A 19,340-nucleotide genomic window follows, 5' to 3' on the forward strand; every position below is an offset into this window, starting at 1 on the left:
TCTATCACAAAAAAAGTTTGTCTTACTTAGTCCTGATTTAACCTTGTGTGTTTTTATTTTATTTTATTTTTATTTTTTTTATTTTTTTATTCCTTTATTTATCCAGATTGGTCCCATTGAGAACATAGATCTCTTTTTCAAGGGAGACCTGCAGACCTTTACTAAGGAAGGAAAAAAAATCCTGGTAGCAATATTTATATAGGCTGTTCACTTTCCTTATCCATCATCTGTAATTCCTAAACACTCAAATATTTGTACAGTGAGTCTCTGTTTACAATGGTAAAACAGCGACCCCTGCTGTTTGAGTCATAATGTACATATGGGCCAGATTTATAAAAATTGACACATGATTGTTTACATTATAACTTTGATGAAAGGAAAATATTGCAACATAAAATAGGAGAATAACTTATTCATTGATGTTAAAATGTACATATTTCACTTAAGACATTTTCTTTTTTTATATTTTATTACATTTTTGAGTTGTAAGTAGATATTTCTTGAATTGAATGAACTCATGATTAGTTGAAAGGGAATGAAGTTAACCTTTCACATGTTCCTCCTGCTTCAACAGGTGTATTCCGATCTGGTGGAAATGTGACGGTCAGAATGACTGCAGAGACGGCTCCGACGAGCCCTCCACCTGCCCGGCGCGCCACTGCAGGCTCGGACAGTTTCAGTGCAACGATGGAAACTGCACCAGCCCCCACTTCCTGTGCAACAGCCACCAGGACTGCCATGACGGCTCCGATGAAGACCCTGTGCTGTGTGGTGGGTTGTGTTCTCTGAACTGACTCATTTTAAAAGCTATTTCTTTAAGGTTCCCCTTTAGTCTGTTTCTTATGACTTCATGTAACAATTTGTTCTTGTCAACTGATTGATTTGTCCTCTGTCTGCAGCTACATACCAGTGTGAAGCCCACCAGTGGCAGTGTGCGAATAAGCGGTGTATCTCCGAGTCATGGCAGTGTGACGGCGAGGACGACTGCGGGGATCAGTCTGACGAAGACCCCGCCCATTGCTCCGCCAGGACCTGTCGCCCCGGACAGTTCAAGTGCCGTAACGGACGCTGCATCCCACAAAACTGGAAATGTGATGTGGATGATGACTGTGGTGACAACTCTGATGAACCGTTAGAGGAGTGCAGTAAGTAATATACTCCCCCCCCCCCCCTTACTTTACCTTTTAAGCTTCCAGGCCAGCTATAGATAGTTTTCTATGTTTTTAAAAAGTCCTTCTGTTGTTTGCTATTTCCCAGGAAAGCATGTAGGGATTTGACACAAATGTCCACTTGGACTCAAGAATAGACTAATTAGAATTTGCTGGTCAAAGGGAAAGGTCACTATTAACTCACATGGCCATAACTCAATAATTGATACCCAAATGATGACAATATATCACAAATATCTAATAGTATTAAATGATTAAGTGATGACATTTTGGACAGACATGGATGTAAATTGCAGCTTAACTTGATGGCTGTAAACGTAAGCTCTCTTTTGATAGCTGAGAAGTGTTTGTGTTCTTTTCTTGATGGTTGTCTTCTCTAAATGGTGGTGTTTTCTCTACAGTGGGACCGGCACATCGATGTGACAACCACACAGAGTTTGACTGCAAGACCAACTACCGCTGTGTGCCACTATGGTCTGTTTGCAACGGCCACAATGACTGCAGAGACAGCAGCGATGAGCAGGGCTGTGGTGAGTCTGAGAACTAGGGTCCAATGTCATATCCCGGCACTGATAACTAATACTTTTATGTTTGTTCATCACTTTATGTCCTGAAAAATGATGGTTTCAGAGATCTAAGAAGATTAAAAACAAGTGTTTAAAGAGTAAGGGGCAATTAGCACCTCAGCCCCCTGTGGAACGTCACACAGTGAGGTAGTGGGAGTCGCTGATGGAGAAGGTCTCACCACTAACCTTCCCCCTCCATGTGCCTCTCCCTAAGAGCACCACAGATTGATTAGCTGTCCGATGCTTTGAGTCTACATACATGTGAGTGTGTTGCAGCTCGGTCCTTGCGTGGGGGCAGGGTTCACACAAGTCTCTTTATACTTTGCTAGGATCCAAACACACCGGCCACGGCCCTCCCGTCTCTTATCAGAGGCCCTCGCTCCATTAGTGCCATGCTGGCGCAGGACGGGAGATCTGTGCTAATCTTCCTGTAAGAATGTAGCAGATGGGCCAGGTGGAGGGCTAGGAGGACTAGCTAACACTGCCTTATCTTTGACCCCCAGCACTGTGTGGTAGAGACGGCTCAGAGCGGCTCTCCTCCACTCCTCTCCCTCCTGTGCTTCTCATCTCCTGCAGTCTTATCCTCCACAGACACACACTAGCACAGATAGAGTTCACCCATCTGTGCTGGGTTCGCTGCTCTCCTCCTTCTAAAACGATTGGAGTTTAATTAAAAAAACAGATGCCATTCATTTCAAGCTGACATTCTCATCATTACTTAATCGCCTAAATATTTATCGCCATGTTGTGCTGTTGTTGCTCCTATTGGTGAAATATATACTGGAGAATCATCTTTTTTCTCAACATTGAGTTTTAGTCCTCACTATATCTATCATAGTTTAAGCCATGTTTTAAGTTTAAGCAGCATATACCTTTTTCAAACAGAGTAAGCCCAGCAAACTCTAAGCTGCTCTTAAGTTGAAACAAGTGGCTACAGGAAAAAGAGTGTTTATCTAACAAAAGTTGAACCAAGTTATATAAACAGTTTAAAACGATGACCGATTTATTTTTCCCGCTTCTCTCCCAGATGAAGTGACATGTGACGCTAACGGAGATTTCCGCTGTGACAACCACCGCTGCATCCCTCTGAGATGGAAATGTGACGGAGATGACGACTGCGGGGACAACTCTGATGAACTCACCTGTGGTGAGAGCTGTTCACCGGCACTGAAAATCATCACACCGTTTTGTTTTAGGGTTTGAGTACTGTCAAGATTGTGAACAGTGTAAAGCTGGGGACATCGCCCTCCTCAGTGTTTAAACCCTCTGTTCACCAGAGATGTATCCAGATGTTCTTACCTGTATTGGATCCTACGCTGCAGACACATTTAGAACCGACACATCTATCACAAATAATAGTCTTAGAAGATGAAGGCTAGGCTTCACCGCTTTTCACGATACGATTTAGACACATTTATTTCCTTTTACAGATAAATGGGGGCTTGGCAGTTTGTCCATTGCAAATATCGATTCACTAACATAAGTGTAGAGGTAACAACAAAAGTGTCCGGTCCGCATGTGTCATTAATCCGAAGGTCATTTTGCTTTTTAACTTGTATTGTGTGTAAAGAAAGAACATGTAGACACAGTTATATTGAAGGAGGCCCACTGATTTGATATCATGTGCTTAAGTAGGTTTCCTTAGGGATTTTACCTCAGCTCCTGTGAGTTGTCCGAATGAAAAAGGAGGATTCATAGCAAAGAACAGCCCTGCCATCATTTTTATCAGACAGGAGGGAGGTTTTGTAAGAGGCTCGACACTTCTGCTGAGAGAGGTAGTCTTATCAGCTGCTGGAGAAACAGGCTGTCCTCAGCGTGTCAGGAAGAGGGAGTGGAGGCTCTGTCACCCTTTGCCCTGGAGAATTTAAACATGTCTGAGAACATGCCAGTTAATAGAGATAATGTAGCTTCTCAAAGGAGGAACAGTGACTGCTGGGGTTAAATCACAATGGAACCGCTCCTCTGGTTGCTGATGCCTGGAGAGTGTGTCTCCAGTGAGCTCACTGCAGAGTAACGGCTGCACAGACTGATGTGTGAGTGTGGGTGTTGTTGGTTTTTATCATAATAGAGAGGAAAATAATAGACAGAGTTTAAAAACCACATGACAGGTTTGAGAAATGTGTCAGAAGTGTGTCAGAGTTCTGACATCCCTCTGATTAATGTGTCTATGTAATGAGACAAGTCCTGCCTTTGCTTGATTCCACTCTTTCTGTTTACATGTTTTCCTTTAGCTCCACGCACATGCACAGAGAGCGAGTTTCGTTGTGAAAATCTGCGCTGCATTCCCGACCGTTGGGTCTGTGACCATGACAACGACTGTGAGGACAACTCGGATGAAAGGGACTGTGGTAAGTGGAGGCTCTTTGTTCGCAGGCTGTTTGTGAGTAACGGAGGGCTGCACTAAACAAAGAAGCAATAAAGCTTCACGTTTTGAAGCCAAGACAGACAGGACCACCAAGAGTCATCTATTCAAAATGGTTTACTCACTCTAAAAGTTCAAGTCTCACCGAGCATCACATTTGTAGAAGTTATTGTAGAAGAGATAAATGGAATAAAAAAGTATTTAACATGTAGGATTAAAGAGGGAAAAGAGGGTTTTTTTTGGTGCTGTGAGACTTTAAACAGTCTTTTACTCTATACAACTTGCTAAATGTGTCTTTACTAGAATGACAAAAGCTAGTTCCCTTTCCATTAGTAGCATCTATTTTTTGTGATGCTACATTTTGTGCTGGTTTATCTGTGTTGTAGAGTTGAGGACGTGTCATCCCGGTTACTTCCAGTGTGGCAGTGGACACTGTATCTCTGAACGCTTTAAATGTGATGGCAACGCCGACTGTCTCGACTATACAGATGAGACGTCTTGTCGTAAGTGTCCAGTATTTTATGTTTCTCCTGTGCAGGCTTTGGTGAAAATGTTTGTCTTAATCACAAAAGGAGAGTTTTAAAGTAGCAATCCTTCAAGATGTCTTTTGGAAATACCAGATGTAATGTAAAGCTGCAGTGATGGGATATGTGTGGATTGCAGTAGCAGTACCTTTTATGCAACATTTATAAAGGAATATGGCAAAGGCATACTACAATTATATACATATTGCAGTACTTTCTTCAGTGAGCCATAGTTTCAGTAACTGTATTATGGCCTTATTCAATAGTGACATTTATTTAAATGATAATAATTGTTTTTTTTCTCTGACTTTCAGCTACACGCTTTCCCAACGGAACATACTGCCCCCACTTCCTGTTTGAGTGCAATAACCACGTGTGCATCCAGCCTCATTGGAAATGTGACGGAGACAACGACTGTGGAGATAATTCTGACGAGGAGCTTCACCTCTGCTGTAAGAACTAACATTACAACTCATGTCTACCCAGGTCCAGCACACACAAAATAAAAGCTTATTGGAATCTGGCCAAATTAAAGGGACAGCTCATCCCAAAATCGCATATTTTTTCTCTGACATATCATGCTTTTTATCAATTTAGATTGTTTTGGTTTGGGTTACCGAGTGTTGGAGATATCAGTAGGGATGTCTGCTTTCTCTTGAGTACAATGCAATATGTGTTTTTAGGGTAAATGGTCCCTTTTAAATGTGGCACCCTATTTGAATATGAATGTGTTGAATTCTTGCTCTAAGTTTTTGATTGAGTTGTTCTGTTCGCCCACAGTGGAAATCACGTGTGAGACTCCGTTCCGTTTCCGCTGCGACAACAACCGCTGCATCTACAGCCACGAGCTGTGCAACTCTATGGACGACTGTGGAGACGGCTCCGATGAGAGACAGGAAAACTGTGAGTGTGATAGCTTGTAGCTGATGGTCTCATTTGTGTACTTTATCTTAATGAAGTTAAATGTCTTACTTTTTAAACATGCATTTACAGCAGCATATTAATCAGTCAATTTATTTCCCTCCATCTAGGCCAAAGTCCCACTCATGGACCGTGTACAGATGATGAGTATAAATGCAGTAACGGACAATGCATCCCTCTGCAGTATGCCTGTGATGATTATGACGACTGTGGAGACCAGTCGGATGAGCTTGGCTGCCGTGAGTACACGAACAGAGAGAGTATTAGTAATGAGGATGAATTGAAAAATGAACCTTGAAGGTTTATTCAAATTCAGATAAATAAAATAACTAGTTTCCAATGGGTCAGCTCAGTCAGACCGAAAGCAAGTTGAATGTACATTTCTTACAGCGGATAGAGTCCGTAACATTTCTCTAGTGCAATGAAGCTCTCATCATTTGTATTGATTTGAACTTGACTGTACCTGATTGACTGCCACAATCAATACAGGGCAAACTGTAGGCACAGGTATTAGAAAGTGTTCAAAGTTTGGAAAATGTAAAAACATTAGGTATTCAATGTTAGGAATATGCTCAAATAAAAAGAAAACTCCTTGAAATGCTTACATTTCAAAATAATCTGAAGTTTCATTTACGCAATCACTAATTTAATCCAATATTAGATTACAATCAAAGTAGGTATAAACAGCTGGTTAAATACACCTTACAAACTGATTGCTGTGGAATTAGATTTTTCAATTCCATTTTCCGTAATGATTTAGATGTAATGATACAGGCTTTGTGCATCTGAACAATTGTGTTTTAAAGCTGTATGAACCTCGTAGGTAACATACAGTACATGAGTGCATAGATTGTTATTCAGTGTGTTTTTGTATTTGATTCTGTCAGATCATGGCAGTGGACACACATGCAGTGACAACATCTGTGAACACAACTGCACCGACCTGACGCAGGGAGGCATCCTGTGTTCCTGCCGGCCCGGCTACAAGCCCAGAGAGACAGAAAAACACAATTGTGAAGGTTAGTGGCCCATTCATTATTCATATACTCAACCTATTCAAACACGAACACACAAGTAGTTTTCTACATTTGATGTGTTATCTCCTTTTTTCATGTCTTTTGTTAACAGACGTGGATGAGTGTGAGGTGTTTGGCAAGTGTCCTCAGGAGTGCAAGAACACGAAGGGCAGCTACGAGTGTTTTTGTGCTGAAGGCTTTCTTTCTTTTGGGGAGCCGCATGGGACAGAGTGTGCTGCCCAGGGTAAGAGTTCGGCATTCACATAAAAAATAAACGTCTTCATGATATGATGATTATCAGATCAGATCAGATCAGGTCTGAAAATATTCTTGCAGTAATCAAATCGGCTCCATTTGCAACATTTAATTCCAGAAACAAGGATACATACATTAACCCTTAACATTAAAACCGCATGTTTAAGACCCTCTAATTTAAATGCGATGTGGAATTAAGTTTGAGGGTTGACTGGCGCACAAAGCAGTGTTTCAGTCTTGACTTATTACCCATGGAACCCTGTTTGTAACAATTTAACATTGCTGTTCAGGAGCTAGTTGGGGTCACAGACCTCTTTGTGTATTATTTATGGTAGGTAGATAAATAGTCTTCAGGGTTTGATCTGCAATATTTGAGCAGATTTTCATTTGGTGGAGCAATTTTTTTTAAATGTTACCTTTTTTTGAGTGAGATAAGCCGAACTCTTTCCATTCATCCCTCCCTTGTCCCTGTACAGGAAACCCCCCGGTGCTGCTGTTGCCAGACAACGTTCGCATCCGGCGTTTCAACCTGTCCTCTGAGCAGTATTCAGACTACGTGGACAATGCTGAGCACATCCAAGCTTTAGACTACCTGTGGGATCCAGAGGGACAAGGACTCAGTAAGACTTCTTCTGTACCTTTAATGTTTAATGTGCTTATTAATCAGGCAGGAATAGACTGACCCTAAGCCTCAGCTGCATGAGAAATGCCATCTTGCTACATCAATCTCTTCTTTCAAAAGACTGTTAAAGACTTACACTACATTTTTAGGGTTATTTTATATTCTTAACCAATGATTAACACTTTAATGTATTCTTAACATAGAGATTGAAGCATAGTTCACTCTTCCATTTATGCTTGACTTGTTATTTTAAAAATATTGTTTTGTATATTTCATTGCTGCTTTTTATGTGTTTGTAACAAAACTTCTTCTGGTTCTGATCTTAGCTATTCAAAAATATATATTCTAAAAAGTTAAATAAACTTTTATCCTCTGATGTGCTGTAGGTGTTGTGTACTGGACAGTGTTGGGTCGGGGGTCTCAGTTTGGCTCTATCAAACGCGCCTACATGACCACATTTAACGATAATGGCAACAACCCGGTGAAGGAGGTGGATATGAACCTGAGATACATCGCCAATCCTGACGGCATCGCTGTGGACTGGGTTGGCGGGTACATCCAAAAGAATGACTCAACCATTGAAGAGGTTGCTCTAAATGTTGTTCAGCTGCTCAGTATGTGTTCTTCATGTTTTTACAGGCACATTTACTGGACAGATTCAGGCACCAATCGAATTGAAGTGGCCAAACTGGATGGGCGTTACAGGAAGTGGCTGATCCACACAGACCTGGACCAGCCCGCTGCTATTGTTGTCAATCCATCACTGGGGTATGAGGCTGTTTCCCTTCCTTGATTTATTTGTACTGTATTGGGAGGATTTCAAATAGGACAAATAAATAATGTGCTGTCTTTGATTATGTCTGTGTGCAGGATGATGTACTGGACAGACTGGGGCAGGAAACCCAGAATAGAAGCAGCGTGGATGGACGGTCAGCACAGAGAGGTGCTGGTGAAGGAGGACGAGCTGGGATGGCCTACCGGGCTGGCTCTAGACTTTCTGAATGGGAACAGGATCTACTGGTGTGACTCCAAGGAAAACATCATTGAGTCCATGAAGCCTGACGGCAGTGACAGGAAGATCGTCATATCAGGAGGTTAGAACTCTGAGTGTGCAGAAACACAAACAATTAAGAAGTCGTATGGGCGGCACTGATATGCAAAATAAATCTACCCAAATAATAGTGGTGATTCAAAACAGTGATTGTAAACCTATTGTGACTTAAGGCCCCTTCCTGATTGCTAAAAAAATACACCACCCTCCCCCCAAACATTTTTTAAAACTTAACATAACAAAAAAGGAATAGTAAATATAATCCATGCTGTAGATACCGTATGTTAGGCCATTGTTAACTATAATGAATAAACAAGTTATTAATTCATATGTAAAATGGCAGCTGTAGCTCGATAATAATATGCTCTCTACCTGATGTAACTCCTGATTGGCATGGTGACATTTGAACCGGTCATTCAAATTATGCATTTAGTTATGACGTTTTTTATTATTCTTAATTATAACATCCAACTGCAAAATGCTCTTAGTCTCACTGGTTGAATTTCTCTATTTCAGACATAGGACATCCCTACAGCCTGGATGTGTTTGAGGGTCATGTGTACTGGACAACAAAAGAGAGAGGTGAAGTTTGGAAGACCAACAAGTTTGGGATAGGACACAAAGTCAAAGTTCTAACCATCAACCCATGGCTGACTCAAGTCCGCATCTACCAGCAGCAACGACACAACCAGTCAGGTGAGAACACAGAGGGAGTTTTATAAAGAAAGAACATGTTATGCAATCATTGAATGTCAGGTTTAAGGTATCACATGAACCGATGTTGGATTACTGCAGTGCTGACACGCTCATCCCTCTGAATGCAAGACAATTGCTGGAAAGACACTAAGAAAGTGTTTTCAGTAGATAGATAGATATATACAGTACATACTTTATTGATCCCCATTTGGGAAATCAGTCGGTCACATGATAAAAACACAGAAGTAAATGGATTTGACAACTTTAAGCAGACATGTTTGCAAAAAGATGCACTTTATTTTATCTTAGAAAGTTTGAATGTATCTACTAAATCCAACACAGACAGAATATATAGATTGACCCTCTTTTTGTTTCTGGCTGAAAGGCAGCAATAACAAAGAGGTAAAGCGACATGATGATTAGCCTAAAAGAATAAAAAAGTAATGCAATAATAGAACTGTATCTAACAGTGATGTTCTTTTGTTTTCTCCTCCTCAGTACCCAACCCTTGTAAGAATGTGTGCAGCCACCTGTGTCTCCTGCGGCCGGGGGGGTACTCCTGCGCCTGCCCTCAGGGCTCCTCTCCTGTGCAGTTTGACTCCAATGAATGTGACGCAGGTAAACTGCTGCTGCCTGCTCTCTGGTGTTGCCTGTCGTGTTGCATCTCATTTGTAAATCCATTCTTCATTCAGTACGTGTCAGGTCTGTGTGGTTTTGTGAATTCTGTACTGTGATTTTGTTTTGTTGTTGATTCTGTGTATGCCTGGCTTTTGCTCCTGCAGCCATTGAGCCACTCGTTGCAATGCCCATTGCGTGTAGATGCATGAATGGTGGAACCTGCTACACTGATGAAGGCGGTCTGCCCAAGTGCAAGTGAGTTTGGCTGTAGGAGACATTCACACCGGTGATGGAGCGATTCTCATTGAGTCATATCCAGTAATGCAAGATATTATGGCACTCAATTTGTTTTAAATACACTTCAAGATGTTGTTTCCTCTTGTAACCAAATGATCATGCCTTTCTGCAGATGTCCGTACGGTTATGTGGGCAGCTACTGTGAGATGGGGAAGTCGAGGGGCGCTCCAGGAGGAACAGGTATGGTTGTTCATCAGTTAACTATATTTGTATCCATTTTTTTAAAGTTTCAGTTTCTCAGGAATCAGTGCTTAAGACTCAGGGGTACATTGAGTTTGGGCTACCTTCTCTCCCATTTATCTTCAAATGTCGACTCAAAGGGAGTCCTTCACACTGTTGGCTCTACTGGAGCAGATCAAGGCTAAGCGTGATCACACTTCTTGTTTATCTACCTGACAGTGACTTTGTTAGAACGAGGTACAAAAATACTGGACTCAATTGCAACGACTCACTTTTTAATGAGAAAAATAAACCAAGTTTAAACAAAAGATCACTCTTGCGAAGACAAAATAAAACTCTTGATTTCTAACAAACAAATACTCTCCTCTCTGGTAACTCTCCTCTCTGGTAACACGCTGGGTCTCTGGACATGTGAAGCACTCTGAAACCAGACGAACTGGCACAAGACAAAGGGAGACAAGGACTATTTAAACATGAGGGAAGTGGGAACAGGTGGAACCAATCAGGGGCGGGGCAGACACTGAAGATGGCGGGAAAACACCCAAAGTGAGGAAGTAACAGGGCCTGAAAATAAAGACAAGAGGTAAGTACAAAATAAAACAGGAAATGGGAAAACGAGACATGACATAAAACATGGGGACTTGCCTAGAGATGACAGACAAGACGTGAAGTAACATGAAAACCTGACTCTACATAGAAACCTGACTAAACATGAAATGACAGACATAAAACAAACACAACTAACACAATTGACGAGACACCACAGACTTGACCACAGTGAATTGAACAAATACCTTTCTAAACTTCTTTAAGTAGTTTATTTGAATAACTGTTTGGGTCCTAATGATAAACGTATCCTCTATCCATTAACCCTCTGTTTGTAACATAGTTAAAACCAGCTCCACCTTAAACAGCTAAAACAGTAAAAAGCTTCATGATCAACAAAACAATGTCAAATGTAATAATAATAAATCACATGTCGGGGTTTATGTTGATCAATTTTCTGATAATTGCTGGGCTTTTACTTGTATCAGTGAGCATTTTCATATTGTTGTGTTAGGGTGTTAACTGATGTGAGTACTTCTAATATTGAATGATTGTGTGTAAAACCAAAGAGAACAAAAAAAAAACACTGGAAATGTGTGCTGAACATGCAGGTTGTTCTTGTTTCTGATAAACCATATTCAGTCGTTGCTATCTTAAAAGCATGTGTGTTTAACCTGATCAACATAAAAGTCTGCCTCAGCCATTTTTCACATGTGTGAATTTCACACATTTCTTTAATCTGTAATACTTGATTTGATCACTGTTTAACTTCTCCAATTGTTAACCAAACTAAAAAGGTCATTTACGGTATGACCAGTTAGGACGACTCAGCTAAATGTTTATTAAAGTAGAAATGTTTATGATCAGCACAACCTGAAAGGGTTTAATATGCTTAAGACTAAATATGTTTAAACTGTTTTGTAGCTGTGGCTGTTCTCCTGGCAGTCATCATCATCCTGATCACTGGAGCTCTGGCTGTCGGTATTTTCCTCAACTACAAACGGACAGGATCGTTCATCCCCTCCATGCCCAAACTACCCAGGTACCTCATTGTTGTTTTTACTCTCTGTTTCTGCTTACGAATGAAAACTACAGAAGTTGATGCAGGCAGAATTCAGATCAAAGTTCACAGCGTTTTGTTTTTGTCCAGCCTCAGCAGCTTGGTGAAGTCCGGTGACACTGGGAACGGGGTGACGTTTCGCTCCGGTGATAATGTTGATCTGGGACCGGCACACATTGGAGTGTCATTCATTGACACAGCCATGCAGATGGTGAGCCCTGGAAGCACGCTTAGTAGTTCATATTTTTCCTTAAATCACTCAAAGTGAACTATCAGTATTTTTTACTCGGAAATCCAAAGTACTATGAGGTATTTTTACTTGACTGTTAAAACCGCTTATGTAATCAGTAGTAAAAAATGAATTGATGGCGTGTCTTTATGAGTGTAACAAGAAATAAACTCAAAATGTTTTCCCCCTATAGGATGATAATTTCGCCCTGGAAGCTGGGAGGCAGCCAATCACGTTTGAGAACCCGTTATACGCAACATCTCCTGGAGCGCCCAGTGATCCTGCAGTCATCCACGCCACACAGGTATCATTTATGAATGAATTCATGTTTTTTTCGCCCACATTTGAGAAATAAAAAACCTCATGGATCAAGAGTAATACAAAGTGGTTTCCACAGTCTTTCTTACAAAAAGGGATTTCATCAAAATGCTCTGCAGTAGGTTTAATGTTGTAACATGTAAGATTATGTCTGTGGATTGTGGGGCGATTAAATAAGACAAGTTCTGGTATTTTGACCTCCTTAACTTTGAGATAGGGAATGGGCTACCCTTTTACCTTTTATAAAATGATGGATTTTAGGTTTATCAATTACAACATGTATCCTATTAGTGCACAAAAAAGATATAAAGAGCCAAAATGCTAGTATGTTTTGTTCTTTTTTTTGTGATTAAAAATTGCTTTTCAGCACCTACAGAGATTTCTGGATGTACCTCCTGATGATTATATTAACCATTCAAAACAAACAAAAATGTGGATGGCTAAGCCAATCAGATCAATCCTCATGGATTATGAAACTGACATTGTGTTCCTCAACAGGTGACAGTTAATGTGAGTGGTGAACAGTTGGAGAACAAGTTTGTGAACCCGGCATATCACGGAGATCAGAGTGCAGTCACTGTGAACACAACTTCTGTCAACACCAATCCTGCTCAGGTGAGTCCATGTCCGGAGTATGGCTTTATATTTCTCTCTTTTCCAAGATAGACCTAAGAAAATGTACAAGAACACAAACAGAAATAGAACAACTAAGCAATAAACCATTTATTAAGACTCTTACAAGAATCATAAAATAAAAAAACAGTTCATAAAACAATGTAAGTATTTTTATTTGTGTGATGCCACCTCACTGTTTGTTTGCAGGAGTCGAAGTGGAGCTTATTCAAGCGAAAATTAAAGCCAAGCTCCACGTTTGAAAACCCTTCATATTCAGAGGTTAGTAATAAGACACTATTTAAGGTATGAACGTGTTCTCTTTTGGCTTGTTTACCCTCTGTGTTGTTCCACAGATGAAGGATGACAAGCCAGTAGGAAGCAGCGGGGACTCTGCGGCCCCCGAGCCCTCTCCATTTGCCCCCCCCGCCAAACCTCCGAAGAGGGAACGTCCGAGCACCTTTTCTCCAACCGAGGACAGTTTCAAAGACACAGCCAACCTCGTGAAAGAGGACAGCGATGTATAACCCCTCTCTCACAGACGAGGAATCAAAAAAAGAAACACACTTTGCACAGAATTTATTTTTTTATGCAGCCTGTGTATAAAACTTCAAGTTGTTTTAGGAAAGAGAAATACATTTCTAAAGAATGAAGAAAATAAGTCCTCTGTGACTATGCCTTTTGACATTTCATATGCCAATTCTTGTGTTAATGTTTTCTTTATTCTGATGTACAAAATGTATATCTTTGCACTGAAGCTGCTGATAGAAATGTTTATAAATAAGTTGTATATTTGTAAATTTGAACAGTAAGATTTTGTCAGAAAATATCTTTGAAATAGATCCTATGAATAGTTCAGCATAAACACAATAACAGAGTAAAAGTGATCCGCATTCTGAATGTACAGCACGTAAATGATCAAAGGTTGTGAGAGAAATGTATTGAGTAATTGCCACTGAACAAAACTGAAGATGTATCTAAATCTTACATGTTTATATACCTCATTTCAGGGCTGGAAACTAAACAAGAGTAATTGGAATTTAGTAATTGCTTTTTAATTTTACAAAGATATTTGCTCCAGTGTAAACAGGTGTAAAAAGCGTGTACAAAGCATACTGTACTCTTAATCAAAATCACTTTGTTCCCTGACTTTGAATCAACATGATCACAGTTTACTAATCATTTTGGAACAATGGCCAACATCAGCTTGGAGCAATACTCGAACGTGCCATTGTCGGTTTTCAATGTAAATTCATTTAAGCAGTTGATTATTTAGCAACACGTGACCTGAGGATGCAGATGTACACTGTCACGGTGAAGAAATTCTTAACTTTACAGAATGATTTATTTTGTATCATAATAAGGACATGTAAAGAAAATCTGTATATGTGATCATCCACACCATGGTTTAAATTGCTGGGACATGAAATGAATAAATTTCCTATTTTGTAACAGTCTTGACACTTTTAAAAAAAATGTATTGTCACAAATCATTTCTTTAAACACTTTGGGAAAAATCTGTCATATTGTTTAGTTTAGTTGCCTCTTTCTTTGTTACCCTTTAGGAGAAGGAAGAAGCATATTGACAACAAAGTCTGACACAAATGAAGGGAGGTAGGACAGAGGGATCCAAAACAACTTGGCATCCCAGCCTGCGCTGTAGCGTGTGCGTGGGAACTGGGCCGTCAGCGCGTGCTCCATACACCTGGTCACCTTGGAGATATCTGGACTGCACAGGATGCCCATGGAGAATTCCTGAGCCTTCACATCTGGCGAGGAAAAACACAGAGGAGACATCAGGATTTTTTATTTGAAGCTATTTGTTGGTGATAGTGATCGACTGTACTTCCACTCACAGTCTTCTAAGTATGTTTCTCCATACGAGTCTTTGACCTCCTGAGGGAGGCGGGTCCACAGCCTCCTCAGGTCAGTGTCAATCAGCTCCACACTGGTAACAGCTGTCTTAAAGAAACCAGGCTCGATAATGCTCACTTTGATGCCAAATTGCTGCATGCCCCTCCTGGAAAGAAGAGGGAAAAACATTCTGGTGACCCTTTTTTTTTTAAAAGTCTGATCTAAATAGTTTTCGCACCTAGTTTATAAACTAAAAACAGGTGAAGAAAGATAAAGTATTTTCTTTTTGCAAAAAACATATACGCTTTTTGAATAGAACACATTGCTCAATATTAAAGCAGTGGATCCACCATTTATTACAAATACCCCTCTAAACTTACTTAAGTATTTTATTTTAATAACTGTTTAGATCCCCAATGGTAAACGTATCTAATAATAATTACATGAAGCCACTGGTTTAACCCTAAAAAATGCAATAATAAAAATCACTTGTAGGGGTTTATGCTTCTAAAGTACTTTACTTTGATCCATGTTCTGATAATTGCTGGACTTTTACTTGTATTATTGAGCATTTTTCATATTGTTTTATTTGGGTGTTGACTGATGTGAGTATAATATGTATTGTGTGTGAAACCAAAGGGATGTTCCTTGACCTCCGGAGGGTTGAAGGTTTTTCTTGTTTCTGATAAACCCTATTCAGTAGTTGCTATATCCTAAACAAATGTGAAAGCTGCTGTCTCACCTGAGGCTGTCGGAGAAAGCTTCCACTCCCCATTTGGACAGACAGTATCCTCCTCCAATCAGAGACAGTCTGCCCAAAACACTGGCCACATTTACCACCCTGCCCTGGGCCTTCTTCAGCAGAGGCAGAAATTGGAGCGTCACATCAATTACTCCGATCAGATTCACATCCAAAACCTTTGTGAAATCTTCCAACTTCATCCACTCTGTCGGACCGATGGGAATTGACCGGCCAGCATTATTCACCAGACCCCACAGACCTGCAGATGTTTGAGATTATATTCACTGATCATAAATATGTTTGTAGTTGGCAGTTGGCTTAATCCATTTCTCATATGTCGTATAGGGCGGCAGCAAACTGGTGAATGTCTCGATTGAAGAAAAAAAGTTGTTGATCTCCTTGTGCTTTCACATTGCACACTTTGCACTGGAATCTGTGAACACCTAAGAAATAATAAGTTATGTATATTGGTATTTGTATTTATCTAGTATTTACATTAACCCAATGCATTTAGATTTGTTTCTTTTACACATTTTAATTCTGATGGTAAACTTTACTCTCATTCTGTTTGGGTTTCTTTATTTTGCTGCACTGACTAAATCCCATAAATCCTACAGATGTGGGCGGTAAAGGGCAGTGTGGCGAAGTGGGTAGGGACTTGGCTTGGCAACTGGAACCTCACCAGTTCAAGTCCCGGCAAGACCAAGTGCTACCGAGGTGTTCCTGAGCAAGGCACCGCTCCCTACACTTAGAAAAGTCCAGCAATATCAGTACATAACACTAAGATGGGTCAACTGAAGAGAAACCATTTTGTTACATAGTAAGGCCTACTGTGTAATGACAATAAAAGTAAAACAATTATTAATAAATGATTAATAAGATCAGATTCTGAATTGTAATACCAGTTTTTATAAAAATGTCCCCATGCAGTGCAAATGATGGATTGGCATCTAATCGTTATTAATGCCAATAAATCAGTGTAGAGCATTACATATTGTTGGAGTTATGTCCACTACGCAAACCTACACAATCAAACGTAGTCTTGATAAACTCCAATAAACTTTGTTTTATTTTATCAATAAAATGTATGTTTGGAGAAGCTTAATTATGTTACTGTCTTGTAAAAAAAATGCAGACTATGAGGTAAGTATGGTCTCCCGGCCTAGGAGGATGAAGAGCTGATGGTCCAGGTTGGCTTTATCTCTCCCAGTGCCTCCCTCTGACTGGCACCCTATCTGTGAGCACCTCCTGCCGCCTCACCTCGCTCTCCGACCTCTCTGCTCACAAACTGCACCCCCCTCCTGATGCTCTCACTGTCTGTGACGTCCAGCAGCAGGGTTTTTAGCCTGGAGGAGGTCGCTGCTGCCAGGTCTGCTGCCCCTTCCTCTGAGAGACACGCAGCCAGGACGTGGAGGCCTTTCCCATCGAGCTGCCGTGCCAGCAGGTTCCCGAAGCCGCTGTCACAGCCTGTGATGAACACATGCTTCTGCCCGAAGCCCCCCACCCTGTAGGACTCTCTAATGAACCGGCGGATCGCAGCGACAGAGGCCAGGAGTAAAGCACAGGTTAACGCCAGGTGTGACAGCATTACCTAAAACACACAAAACATTTGACTTTGATGCCTCTAAAATGCCCTTTTGTTAGTTCTTGTGAATAGCTTTCTTTCTAACTTAATTTGTTTTATTTTTTATATTTATTAGTCAATGTAGAAACAAACATGTCAGAAACAAAACAAACAATAATAATTATAATAATAATAATAATAATGATAACAAAGAGAAGCAAAAAAAACAACGTTCAAGGTATAAAAAACAAAAAACAAAAAAAATCTCAAATTGTCGCTGTCATGTTCAACAGGAGCACAAATAAGCTTAAAAACTTCATTTGTTAACTGTTACTTAATAATGTTACTGTTTTTATTCAGTTTTAAAGTAGGCAACTTTTAGCGATATTTAAGGTGCTTTAGAAATACGTTTGTTATAATATCAATATTAATATATGGCATCATGGTTCTTTTTCCTTCTTCTCTGTAAAACTTACAGTAGAAGGGAATAATTACGGAAATTGTGCCAACAAAGAGACATCAACTTACCTCTACATACGTCATCAGATTGTCTGTCAAAACCTGAGTAGAGAAATATTAGATGTATTTGTTCAGTTCAAACATCTTGATGATTCACAAACATGGAAGGCTAGAAAGGAATACCCAATGCCTCTATCTATTAACCATTTGCTAAAGTGATTTTTTTTTTAATGAACTGGTTAATCAAACGGCATTATTTACCAGTATTGGTTAATGTCATGATACAGACTAAATCCAGGATCTCTTTACTGGAAGAGTCTCATGGACATTTATGTAAGATATGTATAGTATGAAAGCTGTAGACAGAGAAAACGAATAACATATTTTGATAAACATGACACGCAATTGATCAAATAGGAAACAGCAGAGAATTGCACCTTATCAATTACATATGCCAAAGCATTTACAATATGTTCAAAACATATGACAGGAGTTCAATTCTGATGTGAGAAATGCACCAAAGTGAAGGACAAATAAATAACAGGCCCCCCATTTGTGATAACCTACACATTAAACATACACTGTATGATATTAACTTGTAGCTATGCCATCAACAAAACAAAGACATTGAAGGGCAACTCAACTGCTCCAGCGCCATCTAGTGGCTTTATCTGGCCATGACACTTTTCAATAGTTTTAAATGTATACACTTTAACATGCATCAGTATTTCTACACTGTGGTATTGCTACATTTACTTCATGAGTACATGCACACAGTCTGAAATGACTCATACATAACTCCAGTACAGGCTAGGCAGGAATTAAATAAGTTCCACCACAATCACATGGTGAAATCCTCCTTTCACAAGAATGCATGTGTTATTTTAACACAAGAACAATTTTGTTATCATAATATACCATATTTGGTTATAATACTTTGTTTACCACAAACAAATTAACCTTCATTGTATTTAGCAGTGGAGATCAGATCAAACCAATCTGCATACAAACCAACACAAGGTAAGCAAGATTTGTTGTTGGATCTTTCAGTAAACCTTTTTATACAATTTCCTCTCAAAGGAAGCACAATGGAATACATCTTAAGAGCTTTATGGTATCTTCGCAACTTTTATTGGAGTGTAACACTTACTGTCTGGCTGTGCTGGCATTTCTTTCAAAATGTAGACGAATCAAATCAAACCACCAGAAAGCATTAAAATCACATATGCTAGTTTTGTTAAAAAGAACAAAACCAGTCATCTGTCACTTCATTTGAACTCCAATAAATAAAAATTAATTAGGTTAGTATCCAAATCCTGTGTGGGTTATTCTAATGAGAACAAAGCACCTTTACACTCATTCAAGATGTGTAAAATAATAGTGCAAACATACCATGGCTGCTGGTCTTCAGAAGAAGAGAATAATTGAAGTTACAATCCTTTCTCAGCGTATTTGTCTCAGGTTGATCGGATGATCGTTTTCAGTGCGTCTGCAGTGTCAAGGTCCATAATGGATACAACAGCAGAGTTCAATATTTCACAAACATGCGGTTGTGTAATAGGCGACACCAGATTACATGACCCCTGGATTTGATAACTGCATTCCCTCTTTAACTCAAATAAACTCTGCAAACAACAACTCTGCATAAAGGTGACAGATTGCTCTCTCAATTTAGAGGG

The 19,340-nt window shown here is 39.9% G+C and overlaps 2 protein-coding genes across 2 annotated transcripts in view; one reads left to right on the forward strand and one right to left on the reverse strand.

Annotated features, from left to right (window-relative positions):
* lrp2a (low density lipoprotein receptor-related protein 2a) overlaps nt 1-13,973 on the forward strand; it is a 59,030-nt gene extending 45,057 nt beyond the window's left edge. Inside the window, exons 55-79 of the mRNA XM_034109813.2 lie at nt 575-771; nt 900-1,145; nt 1,571-1,699; nt 2,763-2,882; nt 3,967-4,083; nt 4,484-4,600; nt 4,936-5,073; nt 5,402-5,524; nt 5,653-5,781; nt 6,430-6,561; nt 6,671-6,802; nt 7,290-7,433; nt 7,822-7,987; nt 8,075-8,203; nt 8,306-8,529; nt 9,003-9,182; nt 9,681-9,800; nt 9,965-10,055; nt 10,210-10,277; nt 11,748-11,865; nt 11,974-12,094; nt 12,306-12,416; nt 12,929-13,045; nt 13,253-13,324; nt 13,399-13,973. Of these exons, the coding sequence (XP_033965704.1) occupies nt 575-771; nt 900-1,145; nt 1,571-1,699; nt 2,763-2,882; nt 3,967-4,083; nt 4,484-4,600; nt 4,936-5,073; nt 5,402-5,524; nt 5,653-5,781; nt 6,430-6,561; nt 6,671-6,802; nt 7,290-7,433; nt 7,822-7,987; nt 8,075-8,203; nt 8,306-8,529; nt 9,003-9,182; nt 9,681-9,800; nt 9,965-10,055; nt 10,210-10,277; nt 11,748-11,865; nt 11,974-12,094; nt 12,306-12,416; nt 12,929-13,045; nt 13,253-13,324; nt 13,399-13,569 (3,412 nt within the window). The 3' untranslated portion in view covers nt 13,570-13,973. The remainder of the gene's footprint in view (nt 1-574; nt 772-899; nt 1,146-1,570; nt 1,700-2,762; nt 2,883-3,966; nt 4,084-4,483; nt 4,601-4,935; nt 5,074-5,401; nt 5,525-5,652; nt 5,782-6,429; nt 6,562-6,670; nt 6,803-7,289; nt 7,434-7,821; nt 7,988-8,074; nt 8,204-8,305; nt 8,530-9,002; nt 9,183-9,680; nt 9,801-9,964; nt 10,056-10,209; nt 10,278-11,747; nt 11,866-11,973; nt 12,095-12,305; nt 12,417-12,928; nt 13,046-13,252; nt 13,325-13,398) is intronic.
* A 102-nt stretch (nt 13,974-14,075) lies between these two features.
* On the reverse strand, nt 14,076-19,158 carry rdh1 (retinol dehydrogenase 1). The gene is made up of 6 exons (XM_034109814.1): nt 19,054-19,158; nt 17,731-17,763; nt 16,899-17,229; nt 15,639-15,897; nt 14,899-15,062; nt 14,076-14,811 (listed from the first exon to the last, which is right to left on the reverse strand). Exons 1-6 carry the CDS (start codon nt 19,054-19,056, stop codon nt 14,597-14,599), a joined length of 1,005 nt encoding a protein of 334 aa, XP_033965705.1. The 5' UTR covers nt 19,057-19,158; the 3' UTR covers nt 14,076-14,596.
* Nucleotides 19,159-19,340: the final 182 nt, after the last annotated feature.

This window comes from Pseudochaenichthys georgianus, chromosome 21 (assembly GCF_902827115.2).
Source record: "Pseudochaenichthys georgianus chromosome 21, fPseGeo1.2, whole genome shotgun sequence".
Classification (NCBI taxonomy): domain Eukaryota; kingdom Metazoa; phylum Chordata; class Actinopteri; order Perciformes; family Channichthyidae; genus Pseudochaenichthys; species Pseudochaenichthys georgianus.

Bases quoted from the DNA above. Each gene is read 5' to 3' on its own strand.
- rdh1 (XM_034109814.1), bottom strand. The intron at 17,230-17,730 runs GTAAGTTGATGT...TGTGTGTTTTAG, and splicing joins ATCTGATGACGTATGTAGAG to GTAATGCTGTCACACCTGGC. The intron at 14,812-14,898 runs GTGAGTGGAAGT...TTTCCTCGCCAG, and splicing joins AGAAACATACTTAGAAGACT to ATGTGAAGGCTCAGGAATTC.